Source organism: Chelonia mydas, chromosome 1, assembly GCF_015237465.2.
Source record: "Chelonia mydas isolate rCheMyd1 chromosome 1, rCheMyd1.pri.v2, whole genome shotgun sequence".
NCBI classification, from domain to species: domain Eukaryota; kingdom Metazoa; phylum Chordata; order Testudines; family Cheloniidae; genus Chelonia; species Chelonia mydas.
Genome location: NC_057849.1, coordinates 158,034,741 through 158,055,506, shown reverse-complemented (window position 1 = coordinate 158,055,506; position 20,766 = coordinate 158,034,741). Strand labels below are relative to the sequence as shown.

The window sequence follows — 20,766 nt, the reverse complement described above, 5'->3', positions numbered from 1 at the left end:
TGCAGGCATATTTAGCTACTCTTCTAAATTTTTATTTCAGTAACAATTGTCAATCTGAGATACATCTGTTTCAGTTTAAAGTAAACCAGTCCTATTGGATTGGAGAGTCAAGTGATTTCTTCACAGTTCGCACCTGCCAGACCAGAACCACATCAACCCTGCTAAGAAGACAGTGTGGTGACATAATTAGCTTCTGAGCTGCATCAACCAGCCAAAACCACACCAAAAACCCTACTCTAAAGATGAGCTGGCTAGACCATTTTTTCCCCTCCTTGGCAGTTTGTTTGTGCCAAAACCACAGCCAAATCAGAAACAATGCTAAACTGGTGCTTTTCAGAGCAATGAGCTGCTTCATAAAGCGGACAAACACAAAGCTCTCTGTGAAGAAGATACTGAAGTTTCAGTTTTCTCTGTCTGGCCCACAGCCACCAACATCAACCACCCAGTCAGTGGGAATAAAAAGGTATCTGAGTAGGGATATCCAAGACCAAATCCCTTTCCCAGGATTGCAGCTGCCTTATGGAGCCTGCTCAAATAAATAATATTAGATAAGTCATCCCATTAGATAATTCTCTCAGTTTTGTTGTGAAGTGAAATAGGACCTGATCAGCCTGTTGAAGTCAGTGGAAACACTCCCATTGATTTCAGTGGGCTTTGGATCAAGTTCATAGTTTAGTCTGTGCCAAGGTTTTAACCAGAATACTAGTACTGACTGCCAGCAATAAACTACCCAATGATGGAAAGGACGGCGTCAGACACCAGCTGAGTGGCTGTACTTCAGCTATGGAAAAAACATCCCACTGAAAAATGAATGGTATTAAAATTATTTCTGCCAGGTGGATTTTTTGTTGTTAATATTTAAGATGGATAAAAAGTATCTAAATAATAAAATTAGATCTACCACCCAGTCAACTTAATCCCAGTTATTCTCTTTCTATCCTTTTTGTATGTAAAGTATCAAACAAACAGCTATTATTCAGAAGATCTTAAAACAAGGTTCTAAGGATGATAAGAATGTGAGGCAAAATACTGGGGACTGTAGATTAAGAGAAGTCTTCCATTGTACAGTATGTGTTCAGACTTGCCAAGATGTTTGAGGCAAATGTATATGTAAGGATTCCCAAAAGAGCCAAGCAAAAAGATGTATAAAAATGACATTTTCAGTTTCAAGTGTTTTTCAAGCAACACTAGAACACAACTGGTGATATCTGAAAAATAATACTTTGCAAACGATATAGACCTTAATGCCAAATAATTATTTCTGGCATTTGTTTAAAGCAACTAAATCAGCAAAGCTAACTCTGGAAAACTTCTGCTGGGATTTCACTACAGCTAACTTTCATAATGCTTTTTAGGAAATCATTACATTTCATAATAGGTGGAATTCATCCCAGCCCTAAGGGTCACAGAAGATACTATACAACACCTAGGCCCCATTTAAAAAAGATAGGCCATTTATCAGGTACCTTAAATCCCTTAAGTAAGAATATAAAGAGGCCACTGAAGAATCAGGGGATTTAAGTGACAGGTTTCAGAGTAACAGCCATGTTAGTCTGTATTCGCAAAAAGAAAAGGATTCAGAGTAACAGCCGTGTTAGTCTGTATTCGCAAAAAGAAAAGAGTACTTGTGGCACCTTAGAGACTAACCAATTTATTTGAGCATAAGCTTTCGTGAGCTACAGCTCACTTCATCGGATGCATACTGTGGAAAATACAGAAGATGTTTGTTTTTATACACACAAATCATGAAAAAATGGGTGTTTATCACTACAAAAGGTTTTCTCTCCCCCCACCTCACTCTCCTGCTGGTAATAGCTTATGTAAAGTGATCACTCTCCTTACAATTTATTTGAGCATAAGCTTTCATGGTATACAGGTCCTTGTACACAGGGCCATCAACCTATTTTTATGTTTATTATAAATTATGTATTATAATTATAAATAATAAAATGATTTAAAATAAAAATATGCAGATTTCCATGAAAATTAATTTATACAGGCCACAAAACTACATAGAGGATGAAATTTACTCTGGTTCAAATTTCCTTGCTTCATTTGGTTTAAGGTAAGCCCTTAGGGCTAAATTTTCTAGTGTTGTGGACTGGGATTTAGTCTTACAAATACTGTTATTGTTAAAGGAAACTGCATATCTAATTCCCTGTGCAACACACTGCAAATAACTCCTTAGTGTTACTTTAATGTAGTTTCTTTGGTATTTAACAGTAATAGTTTTGGAAGCCAAATTTTTCCAATATAATCCACAAGTGCCCTTATAACAGGGACCATTTTGTATTGAGGTTGAATGCAGTGTAAGTACAGCAAAGTTGCTGAAGCATTATCAGGGAAAGAAGAGTTAAAGTGGAGTATATTTCTTTTTAGAAAGCATACTTTGTTCTTGTGTTGTTAGAGTGTCTGTACACGCTTAACATTTTATATCCTCATCCAAACGATAGATTATATGGTCAGGAAGATGTATAATATCATGAGAAAGAACTTTTCAATGATTGTCCTGCTACACACAGAACAATATGAAACTAACCACATTGTTTGTGCTCCTTTGTAGCATCTTGCACTCTCTTTTGCATGCTCTACCTCTCATGCTATACAGACCCAGTCTCCCTTTTGGAGATATAATTATTAGAGGATATTCTGAAGATCCCAGATGAACCACTTAAGAAACATAATCCATAAATAAATAAGCACATTATATACATATACAATCTTATTCTCACATACACTACAGATTTACACTGATCTGGTAAAGTGGCCTTTAAGTGGGTGTAACTGTAACTAGAGCAGTGTAAAGGGCTTCCATGTAAATGAGAAACAGAACCATGCACTCCATTTACTATGCACATTTATTTTTTGTATTTATTTGGATTACTTTTAAGAACTGGATAATTAAAATAAGGAAACAAACCTCTGGGCTGCAAATCAATGTGGAGAGAAAAGACATCTGCAAAAGAGTAAGCCCTGGTCTACGCTACATGTAGGATTCCCGAAAGAGCCACGATATAACTACATTGCTCAGTGGTGTGGAAAATCTACTTCCCACAGCCCCCATTGGCCTGGAGCGGTGAACCACGGCCAGTGGGAGTTGCGATCAGCTGAACCTGGGGACAAGGCACGTAAACAAACCGGCCTGGCCTGCCAGGGGGCTCATCCTGGCGGGCTGCGTGCCAAAGGTTGCAGATCCCTGATCTAAGTAAAGGGGCCATGATTTTCAGAGGTGCTGCTTTCTACCTTATCTGTTAGAGAATCTCTTCTGCAGTTATGCAGTGATATGAGAAAACAACATGTAGCTGGTTTTCTCTCATTTCTTTCAAGCATCCCAAAATCTGTGGGAATTCTAATGCAGAATTTTGGTTTGGCCCATCATAGAAATGGAACTAACTGCAAAATTCAGATGGACTCATATTATCCAGATTCCTTCTCACTGTGGGAGTGTTTGAAGCTAAGATTTTGCAGCCCTAGTTATTAATAATACCACAGACAATTACAACAAATCTAAATAATCACTAATGCTATTTGTTTACTCTTGAGCATTTCACTGAGCTTGGCCAGAGAAACTATAACCACCAATGCTCATAAAGAATCTACTAAAACTAACGGGGAATATTTAACTGTAATATTTGGGAGGAGGAAAAACTGCTTATTTTTTTAATTGACAAAAACATTTACATTCTTATGTATGAATAAACCTTTTTAATACACAAAACTAGAAATTTGTCTCTAAATGATTGGACTTACAAGAAGACTACATATAGTTACCATTGTATAACTTATATTTCAGTTAATTGTTTGTTAATTTCTGTTACACAAGTTTTTGACAATTTAGTGGAAATTCAGATTTGATCTGAGGCAACTTTTCTCTCCAGTTTTGAAAATGTATTTTATTACATTAATGATACACAATTTATTGTACAGAATTCCCCTCTGAGTATCCATGGCTGCTGGACTGCTTCATCATACCTATGGCACTGATGTTTGGCAGTGCAGCAAATATGACCAGAACCACAGTACATGTGACCTTTTGGAGGTGGGGGGGAAAAGAGTGTTTTGTTTTTCATTTTAGATTTTGTTTTTTGTTTTGAATAATTTGAGTGTAGGAGATCAGATTAATGTGTGAATAAATGCAGGTGCTTTTTTACAAGGTGATGGGAATTTGTACCCTCTATTTATACACAGTTAGCAATTTTGCATAAACTGTTTCTGGAGTGAGGCACTTTAAACATGAGGCCTCAGGTCACCCCGTGCAGTCTCATGGGAACGGGAGTAAAGATCAACAGCTCACTCTGCTTGTCATTATAAGGACTTGCTTCTTGCATTGTCCTGTTACATTTCTGGCAGAGACAGCAGCTCAAACACCTAGCTATTTGTTACCACCATTTTCTCATAACAAGATCAGGTCCCAGACGTGTTAGTCTGTATTCGTAAAAAGAAAAGGAGTACTTGTGGCACCTTAGAGACTAACCAGTTTATTTGAGCATGAGCTTTCGTGAGCTACAGCTCACTTCATCGGATGCTGCATCCGATGAAGTGAGCTGTAGCTCACGAAAGCTCATGCTCAAATAAACTGGTTAGTCTCTAAGGTGCCACAAGTACTCCTTTTCTTTTTAAGATCAGGTCCAGATCACAAACCCAAGAAAACTCTTCCAGGGCCCCTTTTGGCCCAATGTAACCTTTTAAAAATAACACAAAGACATTTTTAGCTAGCCTGATTAAAATAAGATACTACCTGTAATAATTTAACCACAAAAATATACTGGATGAGACACTTATCAATACAGCTGGACAAAACTATTCACTGGAAATAATTAGCCTGTTTTCAAATGTGGCTTGCAAAATAGTCTTTCAAAGTCCAATCAGCCAATCATAACTTTTAATTTAACTACAGTGACTTTAATTGGATGAGGACAACAACAGGTGGCTTTTTGGTGGGACACCTACTCCTTTTTTTAAAGTTCACAAACTTTTTGCACAGAAGTGGCTTTGTAAATAAAGTCTCAGGGGGTAGCAGTGTTAGTCTGTATCCACAAAAACAACAAGGAGACCGGTGGCCCCTTAAAAACTAACAGATTTATTTGAGCATAAGCTTTCGCGGGTAAAAACCTCACAGGTGCATCTGAAGAAGTGGGGTTTTTACCCACGAAAGCTTATGCTCAAATAAATCTGTTAGTCTTTAAGGTGCCACCGGACTCCTTGTTGTTTTTGTAAATAAAATCCTTTTTCCCAAAATCCCATGATGAAAAATTATGTGAAACACATGGGCAAAACACTCTCCAATTTAGTACAGCTCTATTTATCAGACAATAAAAGTTCTTAAAGGTATATTCTCCCACTAAGTCCCTTTAGTGTCTCAAAAGACACTTAGTAAATACATTGTATCAGATAGATTTGCTACATCTACCATCACAATACTATGAATAAAACTCGAGTCAGTAAAACAGCAAAAACTACACAAGCCTCACATTGTTGTGATGTCTTTTCCCCTAAATTCTATTTTTGACATGGATTGATATTTCCACATTATATTGGTGGAAGATACTAGGAGCTCAGATCCTACAGTGGTAAGGACCATATAAGTACCTTGACAGGTAAGATACACACAGTAGTAAAGCATCATTGCTAGTAATTTTAAACTCTGGCCTCATTACCTTGAGCCATTAATCTGATTTGGGTTACATTCCATCTTGATGGTGACTCTGGCTGGTGGTTGCGATAACCAGTCTTGCTGGGGGACACGTGGACTCATCTTTGACGTCTGCCCATATTCGCTGGAAGAGGAGGCAGTCATCTCTGTCTTAGTAAGATGTGGTGTTCCGTAGGCACACTCAAACAAGGACTGGTCTTCGCTCACTACTGATAATGCTTCCTGAAAACCAAAGCGGAGAAATCAACATGACACTGTGTCAGAGAAGACATACAGATACTATAAAATCCTTTAACAGAATGAGATAGGTCTCAAAAGTCTTGTGGGGTATATACATCAATTGTTTGCATGCTTATTATTATTTATTTGTTTTACAGTAGCAGCTATAGGCCAGGGCCCTATTGTGCAAAGCACTGTACAAATCTATAACAAAAAGACAGTACCTGCCCAGAGAACTTACCTATTTGACGTTTCCAATCAGGAACTAAAATGCGCCATGTCCAAGGCTTTATTAAGAGTTCAGAAAAGATGACAGAAAGCTAACGACTAAATAGAACACTGCAGGAGTAGCACTGAACTTAAATCTTTTACTTCTAAGGCTTGAACTTAGAGGCCAGATTCTCAGATGGTGTAAACTGACATACCCTGCACTGACTTCAACAACTTTACACCAAATTATGATCTGGTCCTTGAAACTTCTACTCTTGGAATCCTGGTGTCTTCGTATCCTGGCATTCTCATATACCATGAATGGACTGGATGGCTTAGGGGATGTGTAATGGAATACTGAGCCTTTATCTGTACAATAGGTCATCAGATCACCTCTGTCCCAGATTAAGTGACCAAAAGTCATTACTGTCTGCTCTGTTTGGAGGTCTTTCTGAAATGAGTAAATGGTCTCTATTCAGTTGCTATAATGAATTTTTGACATCAGAAAAGCTATCACCACAACTGACAATTTTTTTGGTCTCAGTAGAGTGGCCAAGGATTGGAGATGCCTGGAGAATATACTACATTGTTGCCCTCAAAGTGCTTTCTACATAATGATTCAGGCACTGTGATGGGATGAGTGTGGTGGGGAAACATGCTCTGCCACTGTGCTTTTTGGTAGAGAAACAGAGAAGTTCAGTCTCCTGAGTTGTTTAACTAGCATCTTTAACCAACACTGAATTAATTAAACCTTTAACACATTTAAAATAAAGAAACTAAAAAGCCATCTTTGGAGAAAGAAACAATGAGTACCATGCATTAACTCCCCCTGTAAGATGAATAAGGTTTGGTTTTGCTGACTCCTTGGGAGTTTCTCTTCATTCTTGCCTATAGAATTAGGACCAATTTCTTTCCTAGATAATACAGTGATGGAAAGAAGAGATATAGCTGGCTCCAACCTCTGTTTCAGGGATCCTGCTCTTCCTATGAGTAGAAACAAAATGCAAGCCAGCCTAGCACTTGTTGCTGGCTGCAGAATGGGTGCTAACCAGCTGGTGGGCTGGACACCACCCCTAAACCACAAACCATACCACCTTGAGGATGTGGCATGTTGACCACCCCCCTTACCCATCTCTCTCTCTCTCTCTCAGAACGCTTCCTCAAGCAGTGTATATAGATCCTACTTTGCTGCATGTGTGGGAAGAGATTCTCTACAGTCTCTTCCCCCATTGTGGTGACAGCGTGGTTACTGCACCTTTATGGCCTGCAACGTTCTGGGTGGCAGAGTTCAAAAGATTTGTCATTTTGAAGGCAGCTGCAGCTCTAGTAAGTTGGAGACTGAACCCAACAATGAAGCAGTGCTGCATGTAGTTTATAAGCAAAGACCGTCTCTCTTACTGTGCCATTGCAGCTAATGTGGTTACTTTATTTCTTCTTGTTGTTATTATGAACTAATTAAAGTCACTGTAGCTCAGTTAGAGGGCATAATTGGCTGACAAGACTTTGGGGGACATAATACCAACTTTGTGCACCCTTACAGCCCAGGGCAGGTTTGAACCCTTTAGTGCCAAATTCTGCTCTGGCTGATACAGAACTGAAGAGCACAGATACTGCCCAGTGAGTCCTTTGCCCCAGGGATCAATGGCAGGTTAGCCCAGGATTCTAGACAGAGATCCAAGGTACCAAATGGAGGTGATTGCTAGGCTGATCCTTTGGACATTGAGCAACACACAACCCCAGCTGACAGCAGCATATGAGCTACCCAGCTAGCAGTTCCTGGCCAATGGGAGTCTGTAGCTGGTGCTCGGCGTGGTGGCAGCACGCGGAGCACCGTGCCCCCCAACCTAGGAGCCGGATCTGCTGGCTGCTTCTGTGGCGCAGCGTGGAGCCAGGACATGTAGGGACAAGCCTGCCTTAGCTCCGCAGCACTGCCAACCGGACTTTTAATGGCCCGGTTGGCAGTGCTGACTGGAGCTGCCAGGGTTCCTTTCTGACCCAGCGTTCCGGTCGAAAATTGGACACCTGGTCACTCTAATTTCTGCTGGGAAAGTCTGTGGAGGGCTCCCGCCTACATGCTGTTCCTGGAGTGTGGGTTATCTGCTGGGGCCTTCTGCCCTCAAAGCCTGGCTCCACAGGGGTTGGGCCTGAGGGAGAGCTCGGGGGAAAGGGTTGCGATCCCTTGATGCTGGCTGCTGAGTCAGTTACTAAATTAGCTAGGGATCCTTAAATCCAAGTTTTTTATTTTCATATAACAAGATTTAAAGTAATAAAGTTACTCAGGAGAAAAAATATTTTGTTTTACAAAGTTCTGAGTAATTTTCCATGAAAATATACACACCCCTGACCACGTACCCGCAGCACTGAATGGACTGACATCCAGTGTCTGAGACTGTTTTCTACCCGCTTCTTTCTCCTCTGCTCCACTGAGGAGTCAGTACAGGGACTAAATAAGAATAACATTATGTAATGTTAACTTTGGCAATACTGATTACCATAAATATGTATAAGAAAGTGTGAATTATACAAGAGAAACCAGAAGCAAAATTGCAAATATGGCAAGCCAAGATGTTGTTATATGTTGCTTACAGATTAAGCTATCTTCAGAAGTGGCATCAAAATGTCACTCGTTGATTTTATTTACTTAATCTCCCACCCACAATTGAATAAAAAACATGATTTATTCAGCATTAAAACAAAATCTGGCTCTAAATCACATAAATGAAGACAATTTTGGACTAACTATAGAAAACAAATGGAGATGGTAAAAGATGAGATTTACTAAATTTGCATATATTGGGATAAATAACTGCAATACAATAGTATCTGCCTCACATCTTAATTATTTTTCAATATGCTACCAATGCACAATCTAACACATTATATCACACAAAGGAAAAAAAAGTACACGTATTTCAACTGTGTGTGCAGGTTATACTGACCACCGGAAAGACTATGCCAATTAGTTAGGATTACAGTGGATAATTGAGAGACTGTGACAAAAAAACAAACAAACCAAATAACCCAACCCACAAACAAACCCAGGAGACTGAGTCTAGCTTCATATGTCAAGAAAATATTCAATTATATATGATTTCAAAAGAAAACATCACAACTCACTATAGGAATTCCTCATCTAATTTAGCAGTCTATACCCCATCTTGTGATTTAGCAGTTATTACATTTGTATAGGACTATGGAGGCAATGTGGGAATATCTGTGCTTCTGTCATCGTCTGAGACTGGCTGCTGGGGTACCTGATGTGGAGGGCTTAGCGGCAGAGTGAGCTCTCCGTTACAACTATTCAGTCTCTACTGGCTCCCTTGATGTTTTCCTATTGAGCCCTGGGTGACACCACATGCCTCCTCTCTCCATTGGGAAGGATGTAGGGACACAGGTGGACAACAGAGTCAGTCTTATTTCATCTCTGAGCCAGAATAAGTTGCACAGGTTGACAAAGCATTTCCATGAGTCTGTGGAGTCAACATATGTAAAAGCATGACCTAAAACAGACTATCCTTACTTCCTCCATGACTCATCATCCTTCTCCAGCACATCAATGGGGCCAGGATTTCACCCCAGAGGTCGATGGGAGTTTTGCCACTGACTTCAGTGGGGCTTGGATTTCACCTCTGGAAATATGCAATATGCTTAACTGCCATTCCACAACTCCTCCCGTCTGCCAGGATTCATGCAATCATACTTTCTGCCATCTGCTTCTTTTCAAAGTACAGTGGCTGCAATTGAAATTTCATGATGTGTCAACAGCTACCACACAATTATATCTGAGACTACCACAGCTTTTCCCTGTATTTTAAGTAGAAGATACCTGTGGTACATGTGTGGGCACTGTGTGGTGAGAATTGGCAAATACTGACTTTTTAATGGCGTTTGTTGTAAGCTAAATCCCTGTGGTGGTTTGAGCAATTAATGGCCAAAGGCACTTCAGCATTTAGCCAATCCTCAGATACTGCACAGACGAAGCAATACCTAACAATTTAAGGATGGTTCACAATAATAAGAGAGACAGCCTCATATTAAAGACTAATATTCATACTGTAGAAAATACAAATATTATATTAAGAAATATGGAAATTGTCTCTTGATTACATAAAATCTTCTGATTCAACAAGCAATATGGTATATAAAAACAGACAGTAAATAGCCTTCATCTGTTCCTCCTATACTTCTGCCCATACTATTTATCCTTGATTTCTCTCTGTTGACTAAGATGGTGATCCTGAATTTTTATGTTTTCTCCATTTTTAAAAAGCTCTATAAATGACTAAATAATAGTAATTAAAAACATTATTCACTAATTCCTTCCTTGTCAAAGAGGTTATTTGGGAACAGACTTTTTATTATTTAAACAGCTCTAAATTGCAATGAGTAAAAATGACTTTCATATGCCATTCACCTCAGTCATGAAGGCTAGGAAAGGAATACTCTAACTGCAATTTCTCATATTTGATGTAACATACTTTGTCATTATTTTGCAAATACAAATGTAAAGTAAAAAACTTTAAAAGTTTAAATGTAAAAAATTCACTGCAGACTAGACTGTGCAACCTTGATTATATTGGTGAGCATTTACTCACACAAGCAGCCCTGTGTACTCAGCAATGTGAATAACAGTTGCATGATCTAGCCTTACATGTATAAATACTGTAACTGATCAACAAAATGTAATTTTGACTATCAGTTATATTTCTATTAACTATTTTCATTGCTCATTTTCATGCTAATTTTTTTCACACCCATATGTTGTTACCCAACCAGTTTAGCATCTTCAAGGAGGTCAGTGGGGTAAAGCAAAATAAATATTAATATATTCGTAAACAGACCCATTAATAGACTTCCTTTAAAGTCGCCAAGTTTTGTACCCTTATGGGAACAGATACTGTAATGGATGGATCATCTTCCTGGATTTCATGACACCTCAGAAGTTAAAGCTCTCAATTCCAGTAACTAGTGGTTGACATGACATGGCATGAAGAGACACACGCTACCATGGCAGACAGGAAAGATTATTCACATATGTGCATGAAATATAATGCTTTGATAAATTATGAAAAATAAAATTCATATTAGACAAATATTTTCAATTTGGGGGGCATAAAGTCCTATGAAAGTATCACCAGCACAAAAGAAAATACATTTTTTACAGAGAGATTTTTTTTCCCGCCAACTCCACAATACTTGGCTTTTTGCTTCTCCCTTGGACTTTTTGTTCTAGTGATAAAAGCACTAAATGTCTTTTTGTATTTGTATTTGGGTTTGGTTTATACTTTGCTGACAAGTGAAAAAGACAGAATAACAGACTGACAAATAACTAGAACAATAGATACAGTAATGCCTTTAAAATAGGATAAAATAATTAGGACAAAGATGTTTATTTAATCAAATGCATAATTACTTGGCCTGGAAAGTAGAATATAAAGGAAACGTGACTGAGATGCTCAACGTTATGAAGGGTATATACAAACTGATCAATTCCTTCTTTTACTCCAATCTCAGAAATTGAGGACACAGGGAAAGATTTTTTTTAAACCAGTAAAATTTAAAACCAATAGAAGAATATACTTCTTAATGTAGCATACCATTAACCAGTGTAATCTACTAATGCAGGAGATTATTGAAAAATATACTGTAGCAGGATGTTAAATGAATTTGGGTAATGTTATGAAATAATGGTATTATCTTTATACCAGGTACAGAACATACCCCTCTTTTTCTGAGACTCATTTATGCAGTCTGCTCCCATATCATCATATGGTAGACTGTTCAACATTCCAATAACATACTAAGGGCCCAGTCCAACTCCTATTGAAGTCAGCTGTAGACTTTCCATTCACTTCGATAAGAGTTGGATCAGACATAAGAAAAGGAATTCTTAATATTTAGCTTCACTCTTTCCTCCCATTTTTTCCAAATATGGCCATGATTTGGACCCCCTTTATTACAGGTAGAACAGATATCCTAGATCTTTTTTGGCCCCTTTAGCTACCTGAAATCTGTAAGGAGATGATTTCTCATTCTCCTTATGTCCCAGAAGAAACATATTAAATCTTTTGAGCCTTTTCTTGCAACACAGACCTCCAGAACCACAAAATGAATTTGTTGCCCTCCACTATACTTTTTCTATAACCTGGTCATAATTTCTTAAAGTATATCAGCAAAATGTAAATAATATTCCAAGTGCAGCCTTTTTTAGCCCCTTAAATATAGGAACTGATTGCTTTTAAACGTATTGACTTAAATACATAAACTTTTTGTGGCCCTATTTTCATGATATTCCTCACCATCACTATTAGTTCCTTTTCCCCTCATCTAACTTGAATCCATATTATAATGCTTACTTACTTGGATATTCTCAGATGCAACAGCTTATATTTCCCAATATTGGAAATCATGTTCTAGACATTTTCCATTTCCCTTGCTTATCTAAACACTACAGTTGGTCAGAAAATGGAATTTCTGTTTTGCAGGAAATTCTGACATTTCAAAAAAAAATTTTTTTTTGCTCTGAATCAGAACAAATAGTTGAAATTTTTTTTTCACAAAATGGAAATTCTGAAAAAGTGACTGAGAGATCGAAATTTTTCATTCCAATAATGTCAAAATAAAACATTTTGACAATACCAAAATATTATAAGACAACAGAAAATATTAAATATCAATCATATACAAATATAGTATAGTATTAAAATTAGTATTTTAATATAATGTAAAATTCTAAACTAAATGAATCAAAATAATAAAGTAAATATGAAATATTTCATCTATGAAAACCAAACATTTTGTCGTTATCAACATGAAAAAGTTTAAATGATTTGATTTGACATTTTCCCAATGAAAATGTCACCATTGACATGATCCGGAGAAATGTTTCAGTTTTGACAAACTGCATTTTTCGATGGAAAACTGTTCTGTCAAAAATTTCTTGACCAGCTCTGCTAAATACTTCCTGTTATTCCACTCTTCACTACACTAATCTTCTTACTTACATTTTACAACATCTGAAGATTTGGACAAATGTTTCCGTAGCTCCATTTTTCATGTACTAATGAACATGTTAAGTAGGCTTTGTCCCTGCACTTCACCTTATGAAACCCCATGTTTGCATCTTCTCTCCATTCCCCCATCCATCTGTCTATCTAGTAGAATTTATAGATGGTTTAGGTACAATAGTGATAAATGATGTATATGAATTCAAAAACATACAGATGTATGTGAAGAGTCAGTTCTCCTTCTTGCTTGAATGTTTAAAAGGATCTAAAAAGGAGCCTTCCAAACCTTTCCAAAAGAAGCTTCATGTTCAAGAGCCAGGTAGCAATAAGATATTTCTACCCAGTCACTTTCTATCTTCCCCATTTTTGTGGGTGGGAGCAAGATAAAAATGCAGTGAAAATGAAAATGTTTTCAAATGTTGGGGCAGATGCTCAGCTACTGTAAATTAGTATTACTCCACTGATTTCAACGGAGTTACATCCGTTTAACCTGGCTGAATATCTGGCCCACAATAAGTTAAATATCATTTTTCTGAATCAAGAGTCATTGCATGGAATTGTGGTCATAAAAATGAGTCAAACAAAGATCAGCCCATGCTAGGATACGAGCACACTGTACAGACTAATGTAACCATTTTAGGAGATTTTTAGCAAAGCTTTCAGAAATTCATCACTCGATCTTGCTACTTTTATTGCGTTCTTTTACATACGTTCTTTTTTTAAAAGTTTATTACACAGCTTTAGGAAGTAGTTCATTGGGTAGTAAAGCTTCATCTCAATCAGGCTAAAGAATGTCATTTCTACATTGCAACAGATACCATAGGAGGGGCCAGTGGCCAAACAGTCAATGATAGCTCACAGGACATTGGGCAATCTTTCAGGCTGACAACTCCACACTATTCAGGTCTGAAACATGCAACACAGGGTGCTGGAGTAGAGCCCTATGCAGGACTATATTTTTAATCCAACTTCTGTCCCAACCTGCAGTACCCATTCCCACTCACTACCGCATTGTTTCTTGCATTTTTATCTTGCTCCCACCCGCAAAAATCTTAGATCCTGCAAATCCCACGAGAGAGAGAGAGAGATTCCCCCATGCTGCTTTAAAACCAAACCAAACCACACCAAAAAGGTCGGTTAATATATTATATATATAAATTTTACCACTAAAAGAAAACAAATCTTGCTTAAACCACGTAAAAATACTTTAACTCCTGTTATAATAGACATCAAATCTCTTTCTAGCTCTCACTTAAATGTAAGTATTAAAACCTTTATTTAAAAAAAAAGAAAAAGAAAAATTGCTTTACATTGCTGAAATTATATTTATGACAAACTGACGAGAGTTTTAGTGTTTTCCTGCAATTTCCCACAGTCTGTTTTTCTGCCCACCCAATCCTGCCCACAACATTTTACCCGCTCCCTGTATTATGGCAGCGGGTCCTGCGGGATCCCAGTCCTGCTGCAGGGCTCTACACATGCTGAAGGCGTTTCAGCCTAAACTTGCAGCCTAGTTTACAGCCAAATCTTTGAGCCTTGAATTCATTGCATAAGGCAATAGTAAGTGAAACGAAAGTCTAATGATTAATGCTGAAACCTTGCTACAGCTTATTAGATCATGCCATTCTTACAACTCTATTCTGACCATCCTCAAAAGAAGCATCATCAACAGATACACAATAGTCTGTGAGGAATATGCCTGAAAAAGTTACAACCTCAAATACAGCCACCTGCTTCAGGAGCTGCAGCACACATCTGGAATGTGTTTTACCCATACACCTCTGAGACTTGGGATCATTTGAGCAGACTGAAATCCACAGATTATATTCATGAGAGTGTTCAGGAACAACAAAAAGCCTTGGCTAGTACAAGATAGGAAAGACAGGTGTCGTCCTCACCTCCACCCATGAGAATCTTATTTCCAGTTCAGTTAACATCCTCCATCTATCTGAAAAGGGCACTTGAGAAGCCAGTGGTAAGCCAAGTAAAGGCCTGGTGCTGCCACTTATCTAATTTCTTGACCTCTTGCTGGGAAAAATACAAAGGATATTTTGAAAGCAAGGGAGAGACATTGCTACAGTCCCACTTGTAAATAATAATAATGAAAATAATAAAATCCAATCCTAAATCAAAACATGTTTATGAAATTTAAGGCCAGATTTATCTAAGAGAAAAAGCCCTGGGTAGGTGAGGTCTGATCCTGCAGCCCTTATTATGTGAGTCATTCTCTTCACGTCACTGGAACTAAGATTGTGGTAAAGGCTGAAAGACTAAACTAAGGCCTGGGCTACACTATGGGGGGGTTCAAACTAAGATACGCAACTTCCGCTACGCTATTCGCGTAGCTGAAGTCGAAGTATCTTAGTTCAAGTTCCCTGGCCGTCCTCATGGCGGCGAGTCAACCGCAGCGGCTCCCCCGTCAACTCCGCTTACTCCTCCTGCTGAGGTGGAGAACAGCTGTCGATTTGGGGATCAATTTATCACGTCTAGATGAGATGCGATAAATCAATCCCCAATAGATCGATCACTACCCGCCGAGCCGGTGGGTAGTGAAGACGTACCCTAAGAGGTTTTATATTTTGTATTGTAATGAAAATATTGTTTCTCTAATTACTAGAAATGCACAAAGCTTCAGTATAAATTATCAGATAATTTTATTGTACAGAATATCATTTCCAGAACATCCGCAAGCCCCATTTTTGCCAAAGACACTGCTACACATGATTTTGTCTTAACATCTTCTCCCTGAGATAATATTTATAGCATCGGGCATTCACCTATAGCTCTCAAAAGTTCTTTACAAAGAAAGACAATTATCATTTATACCCATTTTAGAGATGGGGAAACTGAGGTATAGTGACCAAGAATCTGGGACTAGATGCTAGGTCTTTCTGACTCCTAGTCTAGCACCTTCTATTGGGCCATTCCTGTCTCCAGTACATAGAGACAACAATATAACATCCAGGAGATTTGTGAACAAATCATCTCCATAGATCAGAAAGTCTAAATGATTGCCTGACTTAAAGACCTCCTTTTTCACAGTGCAGTGTTCCACAAACCACCTGAGAATAATTTTAAGCAACATACACATTTTTAAAAACTAAGGTCCCAAACAAGAATTAAATGATGGAAATAGAGAAACCGTTTCACTCATGCCATGTTCATCATACAACATAAACACTGTCTCATAAACACAGTGTACGGCGTTGTTATGTTTTCTTATAAGATTATACAGCAGTCTTGTTCAGCTACAAAGATTAAAGCCCCAATCCTACAACTGGCTTGGTATAGGCAGACACCTGTAGAGCCCAAATGATCTCTTAGCATGATTTCAATAGGGTGCCCAAGGGAACAGGGTTCTGCTCACACAGAGCAAGTGGCAGGATCATGGTACGAGGCATTACATTAGGTCTCTGATAGGGAGCTGACCTCAGAATTCACAAGACTGGGGAATAGGCATCCCATGATAAAACAAGACATTCTTCCAGCTATGCACAGGTGGATCTAGTGCCTTCATTTCTTCCACACAAACAGCAAGGTCTATTGGTCAATCCTTAATGGCTCAGATAGCTCTAACCTTCATGTATTAATTGGCCACTTTGCTATTCAAGCAAGTGGCACATTGCGGCTTGTGACTGGTTCAACCCTGCAGTAGTATCATCATCATCTTACTACATAAAATCTCTAAAGTGGGCAAAGGTTTATGGCCTCGTGCACTGATGTCTGTGAGCACAAACATGTTTCCTATACAAAAACAAATTGCTGATTATTGAGCTATTCTGGCCAAATATCAATGACATGACAATGGCCGAGTATTCAGATGTTGCCTGCTCATCTAATTACATGATATTTCAAGAATAAGAACTAAAAAATATAAAATACAGCAGAGGAATAAGGGGCAGGTCTTATCTTATTACCATGGATTATAATAGTTATAAAGATACTAAATGGAAAAATTAAAAACACACACCTCAGATACTGAAAAGAAAAATTAGAGAGATTTTCAAAGGCAAAATGAGAATTAGATACCCAACTCCCATGACTTCCAATGTGAGTTAGGCATCTCACACGTTTTTAATCTCTCCTTTAAGGAACAGAAAGCCTAAAATCAACATAGTTAGACTGGTTCAAATCTGGAGTAACACAATGATCAATCAGGCCCAGAATATTTATCGCTAAACAATTAGGTCCACACAAACTCGAGTGCCAAAAAATACAGTTGTATTCTTCAGTAGTCCCATTGTATATTGTATGTGTAACATTAAAGAATATCTCGCTTTGAATGTTTATTTTAGTACTTCCATATTGTAAAACACTGTAACACTGAGGCATGTAGGGCTATTTCTTTAAGCGATTTAAACAGATTCCGATATTCCTTTTCATTCTGATATTATTCTCAGCTATGAACTTTGAAAGCCATCAAACTATTTTACCCTTCAGTTTTGTTGATAACTTTTGGGACTCCAAAAAAGCTAAAGAACTGAGAGTACTTGGATCAAAAATTCCTTTTAATCTGTCGGACCAGTGCCAACACGCTGCCTCTCCCGCACTACTCCAGCATTGGACCTTATCAATCTGAAAGAGCAGCCAGCCTTCTACTTTGTTAAAAAGTACAAACATCTGTTTTTGTCTCAGTCTTCTTTCAAGCAAAGATTCGTTTGGCAAAATGGGTGGCAGGTTTTAAAGTGGGCCACAGCCCAAAAGGAAATGAGCTTAGGCTGCATGCCGCACTTGCAAAGAACTTTTCTTGCTATTAGATCAAAATGATATTGTGAAATTTAGTCTCTTGGCCAAAATAGCTGCACTACCCTATACACAGATATCATTCTAGTCTTACAATCCTATTCTTTCTGAGCGTCTATACTGCATTGTTGGAAACAACAGGTAGCTTCAACAACCTAAATACCATGTCTTGAAGAACTGTGTTTTATCAAAGCTACTCATCTCAATATGGAATTACAGTTTGTATGTGAATGCAGTTTGAGACCTTGTGTTTTTGAATTTGCAATATTTACCCAGGAAATCTCAAAACAAAGACATCATGTGATTTCTTTTATCTTATTTAAGATTCCAGTGAAGCTGATTAAGCGAGGAGGGGTTCCAGAGACATGCTCAAAGTTACATAAGATTGCAAACATTAACAACTGTTCTTTCCACCACTTAACCATAACCTACGACCACTTATTATATCCACTATGGGTGGGACCCACAAAGGGACTTAGGGGCTGCAATGCTGAGCATCACGGTGCCTACTTGTAGGTGACTAGAAAATCACAGGAACAACATTGCGATCCACAAAGCCTGAGTTAGGTGCGTAGGGTCCCTATACAGTAAATGGGGAAAGGTAGGCGCCTTAGAACGTGATCTGCAAAAGCCAGTATGCTAGGTGGGGGCTGCCTAAGGTAGCCAATGATAGATATTGATGAGAGGGGTGTGAGCTAAGCCCTGCCCCTCTCTCAGAGATATGTTTCTAAGTGTGGACTGCAGCGAGGTGCCTAGCTCTGCTTAGTGATCCACAAATGGAAACCAGCTTGGAGTCAGGCAGGTTAGGTGCCTCAGCAGTTTCTTGTAGGAATGGGTTAGATGCCTGCCTCACGCTGCACAAAATGGCCAGAGGAGGCGTAGGTGGTGGTGCCTACCTTATAACTTTTAGCCTAATGACTATTTAGGTATTTATCCAAAGTGAAACAGTCATTAGGCCAGAGAGAGAGAGAGAGAGAGAGAGAATGACTCTGTAGTCCAGTAGTTAGGGCACCCATCTGAGAGATGGGAGACCTGGGGGCCAATGCCTCTTGGTGCAATCACTCTTTCATTATTTATGGAACAGCTTCAACAGGGGAGATGGAGAGAGCCCTGGAACAGATCATCTCATAGCTTAGTGGTTAGAGCACCTGCCTGAGAGAAGGAAGACCCAGGTTCAAATTCTTTCTCCCCTTCGGGCACAGAGGGGAGGAATTGAACCTGGTCTCCCCCATCCCTGGGGAGTGAGGTGAGCACCTCCCTCTGTGGTCAAATTTTGAATTGGACGGGATCTGGTAAGGGGCCTCTGAGCATGCCTCCTGGATTGGGGATCCTTAGGCGGCTGTCTATTTTCCCCAGTTCATGACCATTCTGGGGCTTAGGTTGGAGATGTGTGTCCAGACACCTAGAGGGAGACAGCAGTGCACTTGCCCGGGGCAGAAACACAGATGCCAAGGGAAATTTTACCCTGAAAAATTAGGCGCCGAGTGAATTTAGGCACATACAAGGTTTGGTGGGAGTTTTGTGGATTGCAGTGGAGCTACAGCTGGGACACAGGTACCATCCTAGACCAGCAATCGGGGAATCACACACAACACCTGCAAAGGAGGTGTAGAAATGGCCCTGAAGCATTCTCTAAAACCAGAATGAATTTTTTAAGTGGGCCCACTGTATATGTGCAATATGACCGCCTGTCATGATAGCTTTCACAGTATATAGCGTAACATACCCTCCCACAATAGTTTGTAATCAGTATCTTAATTTGTACTTAAGTACATTTTAACTTTGTCTTTGGCTCTGATCAAATGAATATCAAGTCCAATGCTATAACAGTAAAGACCTGATTCAGCCACAAACACAATTAAGTCCCAATAGGACTTCAGCACATGCATCAAGTCAAACAAATGCTTAATAGTTTTGTGCGTATAGATTTATGCATGTGTTTAACTTTAAGCAATAGTTTGTTGAATCAGGGCTTCAGTTCAGTACAAACATTTTTTTTAAATGTAGCCAGAGTACAGTTAGAGGGTTATCTACAGGATACAACTGGGTGAGATCAGGTATTACATATATGACTAATTAAAGAGGTCTGGCTTGTAAATATATTGTAGCATACATGTAAAAGAAAGAAAATGTAGGTATAGATGATCACTGCACCAAGAAATGGATATGAGTAAACCTCAGCAAGCTGTGCATATTTGTATCCATAGCAGATGTAGACAAGCATAGATTAGCTGAGCTTCTGATGCTTGATATAGTCAGTTCAATTCGAAGAATTGTCTGCAATTCTGCTTCAGAACGTCTTACCATTGCAACATCACTAACCTCTATAGTCAACAGAAAGGACCATGTACTGCTTTAGACTGACATCAGTGATTCAGTTGTGGAATGAGAGAAATACATAGCCCAGAGCATTTAGATATTTATATTAGAGTAGGGAACATTAAAGGTACTTCTCCCACCCCCCACAACTCAGGGCACAATGGAGAAATTAGAAATGTAGTAAAACTAGATGACTAATAGTCATTTGTATGTGAAATGAAGCAGTATTCATACAAAGCTTAAGATACTTCAAAAGAAAATACTCTGATTTGTTTATCTTCCACTTGTTTTTATAAATGCCACAGAAAATATTGCATGTTATACATTAAAACATACATCTGGGAGGAATGCAATCAGTTGCTCTTTTATTGTTTCCCCAAACAAACCCATTTCCTACAAGCTGTTCCCATATCTTTTGTGCCATATCCAACTTCCCAGAAAAACAGCAGGAAAACAAAGTGTGAACTCAAAACAACCCATTTCCACAGAACAATGCACTATACCAAGAAGAGAGGGGGAAAATAAAACAAAAACAAAGCAAAACAAAAAACCCGCTGTTTTGGTACCGCCAAGGGACTTGAAGAAAAAAGGAAGGAGGAACTTTAAAAGTCACAA

General features: G+C 38.7%; 1 protein-coding gene across 7 annotated transcripts in view; it reads right to left on the bottom strand.

Moving 5' to 3' along the window:
* The window catches only part of ERG (ETS transcription factor ERG), a 206,270-nt gene that overhangs the window by 37,116 nt on the left and 148,388 nt on the right, over nucleotides 1-20,766 (bottom strand). For all 7 annotated transcript variants that reach the window (XM_043538222.1, XM_037903906.2, XM_037903894.2 and 4 more), the window contains one exon: nucleotides 5,658-5,875. In XM_043538222.1, coding sequence (XP_043394157.1) covers nucleotides 5,658-5,875 — 218 coding nt within the window. The remainder of the gene's footprint in view (nucleotides 1-5,657; nucleotides 5,876-20,766) is intronic.